Raw genomic sequence first — 5528 nt, forward strand, 5'->3', positions numbered from 1 at the left:
TTGAAAGCAAGTCAAAGTGCAAGTAGATAAATAGGTACCGCTCTGGCGGGAAGGTAAATGGCGTTTCTGTGTGCTGCTCTGGTTCGCCAGAAGCGGCTTAGTCCTGCTGGCCACATGACCCTTAAGCTGTATGCCGGCTCCCTTGGCCAGTAAAGCGAGATGAGCGCCGCAACCCCAGAGTCGGCCACGACTGGACCTAATGGTCAGGGGTCCCTTTACCTTTAACTTTAAAAGGACATAGCTCCAGCTCTTAGATTGTGTTGGTTGCAAAGGACTTCCCCTGTGTTCTGTTCTCGGGTATCCCTACTAAAATAAGCTGCTGAATCAAGGCAGGGAATGCTGCATCAGGAGAAAAAAATTAGTTGACAGTGACCCTCGCAAAGATGCCAGAACTTGATAGTGAAGCTGTGTGTTGCAATGAGGTCTGCTGATAAGACTGACCAACCAGGGTAGAGATCTATAACACAGGGGCCAAAGGCTCCAGATTCCCACCTAGATTCTCTATACGCTTGTGTCTCCTCTGCAAAAAAGGTAAGCTGCTCCTTCCTGGTGGCAGGTGAGTGGGTGGGAAAAGGCTGGCGTGGGGGAAAAGGTTTTAAGGGACTTGCAGAGGAGCAAACCAGGGTTTCATTCTGGAGACAAGTTAGCAGGACAGAGTGCTAGGCTGATAGGATCAGCACCTGACATTGCATTGCATTCCTTTATTTCATTTCTGTTCCACCCTTTCTCCCAAAGGAGCCCGATATCAAACATGGTCTTGAAATACCTACATTGGCTCCTTGTACGTTTCTGAGCACAATTCAAAGTGTTGGTGCTGACCTTGAAAGCTCTAAACAGCCTCGGTCCAGTATTCCTGAAGGAGTGTCTCCACCCCCATCGTTCTGCCCGGACACTGAGATCCAGTGCCGAGGGCCTTCTGGCAGTTCCCTCACTGCGAGAAGCCAAGTTACAGGGAACCAGGCAGAGGGCCTTCTCGGTAGTGGCGCCCGCCCTGTGGAACGCCCTCCCACCAGATGTCAAAGAGAAGAACAACTACCAGACTTTTAGAAGACATCTGAAGGCAGCCCTGTTTAGGGAAGCTTTTAATGTTTAATAGACTATTGTATTTTAATATTCTGTTGAAAGCCGCCCAGAGTGGCTGGGGAAACCCAGCCAGATGGGCAGGGTATAAATAAATCATCATCATCATCATATTGATCAGACCTGTGAGGGTTCCTTGTGCAAATGAACTTGGCAGTGTAGCAGAGAGTCGTGGCTTATGGAGAGTCTGTCCAAAATGTGGATTTGAACCAGCCTGCCTCCCCATTAATGTTGTCAGGTCCGTATGACATCCCGCCCCCTTGCCCCAGTGTTCTCCCGAACCTTTCCCTCTTTTAAATGTGAGGTTTTCCCATCCTTGGAAAGCTAAACGTGGAAGAACCCCCCACCTGAAGTGGGAAAGGTCTGGAACAACCCTGAGTTGGAATCCAATTTTATTATGACGCTGTCAAGCCTTGAGCTGTTTTAACTGACATTTGTAAGAGAGCCTTCCAGTGGTCTTGAAGTGTCTTGATTTGCTTCTTAAACACCACACACAGTGGAAAGTATCTTCTGTCCTTCGGCTTAGCGTTCTGTTTGGGATGGAGCTCCCTGTTTCACATTTGTTTGTTTTAAGCCAGCTCAGACAGCTCCATATGGGACTCTGACCTGTGGAGCGTGTTCCCTTTAGATGTTAGGGCTCGTCCACTTCCTCTTGTTGACCTGCTGCTTTCCCCCAGGAAAAATAATAATAATAGTAACTTTTTATTTATATCCCGCCCTCCCCAGCCGAAGCCAGGTTCAGGGCGGCTAACAAAAATAAAATAATACAACATTCTAAAAACATTTCATTACAAAATTAATTCAATTAATCAAATTAATGGCAACCATTGGGCTAGAGTTCTATGAGGATTACAGAAGGAGGGGGTCAGACTGTGCCTTGGCCAAAGGCCTGGTGGAACAGCTCTGTCTTGCAGGCCCAGCGGAAAGATGTCAAGTCCCGCAGGGCCCTAGTCTCTTGTGACAGAGCGTTCCACCAGATCGGAGCCACAGCCCAAAAGGCCCTGGCTCTGGTTGAGGCCAGCCTAACCTCTCTGAGGCCTGGGACCTCCAGATGTTTTGGGACTACAACTCCCATCATCCCTAGCTAACAGGACCAGTGGTCAGGGATGATGGGAGTTGTAGTCCCAAAACATCTGGAGGGTCGAGTTTGCCTATGCCTGCCTTAATTGGATCAAATGGCATTTCAGGTTTTCTCTGGATCGACATTTGCTCCGATTGAGAGGTAAAGAGCAGTTTTACCCGTGGAAAGGAGCAGCGCAAGGAGAAATCTGCTGGGACCTGTGCTTTCTAGGCATGAAACACGGATGAGCCCATAAAAGCATTTGCCCCCTAAATGCTCCTTTATTCATTCTCTCCCACCCCCACTGTTTCTGGTTATTGAAGGTTTGCACCAAGGATGGAGCAACTGTTGGTGGACTACAGTTCCACTGGCCACGGCAGCTGGGGCTGATGGAAGTTGGGAGTTCAGCAACATCCAGACAGCCACAAGCTCCCTTACCCTGATTTTCCTCTGCTCTGTTTTCCCAGGAGGCAGATGATAGGCAAGCTGTTTTTCCCTGCCTCCTCCCCTTCTGAAAACATTCTGCTGCTTTCCATCTTGGAAAGAGCAGGAAATGAAAAACGACAAGCAAGTGGGTGGGTGAGCTGCCACTGGGAGAAAGGGTTCCAGCCCCCTGTTCTTAAAACTGCCTTCTTTCAGCCAAACAATGTGCTCCTGATGAAGGGAATGGAATTCTCAACATCCAGGAAGCACTTCTGGTGCCCAGGGGCAGCTCTTGGTCCCATCCGTATCAGACTTTTAAAGTATGTGCCTTTTCCCAAAGAATCCTGGGAACTGTGGTAGAGTAGAGTAGTTTGGATCCCGCTTTATCACTACCCTAAGGAGTCTCAAAGCGGCTAACAATCTCCTTTCCCTTCCTCCCCCACAACAAACACTCTGTGAGGTGAGTGGGGCTGAGAGACTTCAGAGAAGTGTGACTGGCCCAAGGTCACCCGGCAGCTGCATGTGGAGGAGCGGGGAAGCGAACCCGGTTCACCAGATTACGAGTCCACCGCTCTTAACCACTACACCACACTGGCTCCCTGTACAGTGGCACCTCGGGTTAAGAACTTAATTCGTTCTGGAGGTCTGAAACTGTTCTTAACCTAAAATACCACTTTAGCTAATAGGGCCTCCTGCTGCCGCTGCGCTGCTGGAGCCCGATTTCTGTTCTCATCTTGAGGCAAAGTTCTTAACCCGAGGTAATATTTCTGGGATAGCGGAGTCTGTAACCTGAAGCGTATGTAACCCAAGGTACCACTGTACTGTAGTGTACCTGCCGCAGACCTGCAGCTCCCAGCAGCCTTAACAAGCCACAGCTAATGTGATTTAAAGCTATGTTAATTAAAGGTGTGGTATTCCTGTGCCCCTGGAACCTGATCCAAAGGGCTTTGGAGCTCAGGGCCCCTAGACCATCTCATAAAAATATGAGAGCCAGATGTTTCTCAGTTTCCTCCTTTCAACAGGACTTCCAATGAATCTATCCAACATGTACCTGCCCTCGCTACCTCCCAAGGCCGCCTTGACTTTCTTTGGCTTCCTGCTCCTATGTCATGGATCAGAAGGGCGCTTGCTGCCCATGGCGAATCCCAGGGAGAAGGCTGCTGAAGACCACCCACTGACCTCTGACTCCCCCTCTGTTCCTCTCCGCATCTTCCTGAGCTCCATCTCCCCCAAATCCCCCCAGTTGCCCCAAAAAGGGGTTTCCTGCGAGGACTTGATGCCTGAAGCCCTGGACGGTTTTGCTGATGTGCCTGAGCTCTCCCAGACCCTCATCCGAGCTGCATTAGTGCTGGCCCTGCAAAGGGCAGGCTGTAGCCGGCATGCGGAAACCCTCATCCTGTGCCTCTACAAGGAGTTGGGACAAACAGATACGGATGACCTCCTGTTTGCGATGGCCGGGACTCTGAACACCACCCATTCCCCCGGTCAGAGGAAGAGCAGCGTCGCCTTGCAATTCAACTTGGACCAGCTTGCGCAAACGCCAGTCCATCACTGCCGAGGTCTGTTGCCAGTGAACGGATCCTTCCTGCACGGCAAAGAATACAGAGTCTACCGGGGCTTTGGGATGGCTTCCAGAGCCTGTTACCGCCTACGGGATTCTTGTGCCGGAGTGTCCTCTAACGGCAGCAGTTGGTTCCATGTGGTGGCACGAGAGGGTAGCTATCTCTTGCCCCAGCGTGGTGCCTACACCTGGCTCCGTAAGTGCCACGGGCCTCCAAGAGGCCGACGTTCCACCCCGGACAACTGTACTAGTGAGACGGAGCAAAAAGTCCATGCAGTTGTGAACTGGATTCCTGGAGTCAGCACCGCCTACAACCTTGGAACCACCATTTACTTTGCGGCCAAGGACTGCAAGGAGCTGGCAGAGGAACGTGGTATAGATACCCTTGTAGATGTCGGCCAGGATACATTGCTCGCAGTGACAGGCGGGGCAGGCAGCGTTTGGGGGATGGGGATTTCTGCAGCTCTAAAGCCGGCGGTCCGAAGCGGTGTGCATTCTTTGATACGCTACTTCCGAGAGAGGGAAGCGCCTTATCCTGTCCCCTCCAATCTCTCAGGCCCCGTCATCGTCATCTAGTTGCAACAAAGCGCCTTCTTTTCTCAATCAAGCGTTTCTTGCTATAAAATTGTATGATCAGTCTGTTATTTGTAGCATGCTTTTGCATACTAGATATTGTAATAAACAAAATCTGCCCTTATTCCCTTATGGGGGACACAAGAGCCCTTATAGAGTCCTTTGTAGGTTCTCCCTCGGTAGGAGAAAATAACAGAGAATACTGAGAAGCAAAGCAGCTAGTAAGCCTGATCTTTATTGAACTGTTGCAACAGGGCGCTCCCCTCACACGCAGGAAAGGAGGAGGACCCAGAACCAAGGTGTGCCTGCCCTTATATAAACATTTTAAATTCCCTACCCTGGAGCTCAAGACCACCCCTCCATACATCATACATACATCACAGAAGGGGTGTAACCCAAGACCACCCCCCACAAACATCATGCCTACATCACAGAAAAGGCGGTCTACAACAGAAATTTGAATGTTGTTGTTTTCCCTGTCTGCCAGGTTATCTGATAATGCCTTACCTGATTGCCTCTCCTGGTAGTCTGGCCATTCCTTTGAGATGGTGATTACCCAATTCCTGAGACAATGGGAAGGTTTCCTCACCCCCTCCCTCCTTGCAGAGAAAACATTAAGAGTCAAAATGGTTTCAGGGCGGTCCTCCTGTGCTGCTCCAGACCTGTGGACCACATATCTATGTACGCGCTTGGTTGGTCCATTTATGAACATTTATTATATATTTTGTTCATAAATGGACCAACCAAGCACGTACATAGATATGTGGTCCACAGGTCTGGAGCAGCACAGGAAGACCGCCCTGAAACGGGTGGCGCTGTGGGTTAAAGCCT

General features: G+C 50.2%; 1 protein-coding gene across 1 annotated transcript; it reads left to right on the forward strand.

Moving 5' to 3' along the window:
• Positions 1 to 468: 468 nt before the first annotated feature.
• On the forward strand, positions 469 to 4763 carry APOF (apolipoprotein F). The gene is made up of 2 exons (XM_083729015.1): positions 469 to 531; positions 3586 to 4763. Exon 2 carries the CDS (start codon positions 3594 to 3596, stop codon positions 4698 to 4700), a length of 1107 nt encoding a protein of 368 aa, XP_083585141.1. The 5' UTR covers positions 469 to 531; positions 3586 to 3593; the 3' UTR covers positions 4701 to 4763.
• Positions 4764 to 5528: the final 765 nt, after the last annotated feature.

This window comes from Podarcis gaigeae, assembly GCF_964106915.1.
Source record: "Podarcis gaigeae genome assembly, chromosome: 2".
Classification (NCBI taxonomy): Eukaryota; Metazoa; Chordata; class Lepidosauria; order Squamata; family Lacertidae; genus Podarcis; species Podarcis gaigeae.

Bases quoted from the DNA above. Each gene is read 5' to 3' on its own strand.
- APOF (XM_083729015.1), top strand. From the start codon at position 3,594: ATGAATCTATCCAACATGTACCTGCCCTCGCTACCTCCCAAGGCCGCC.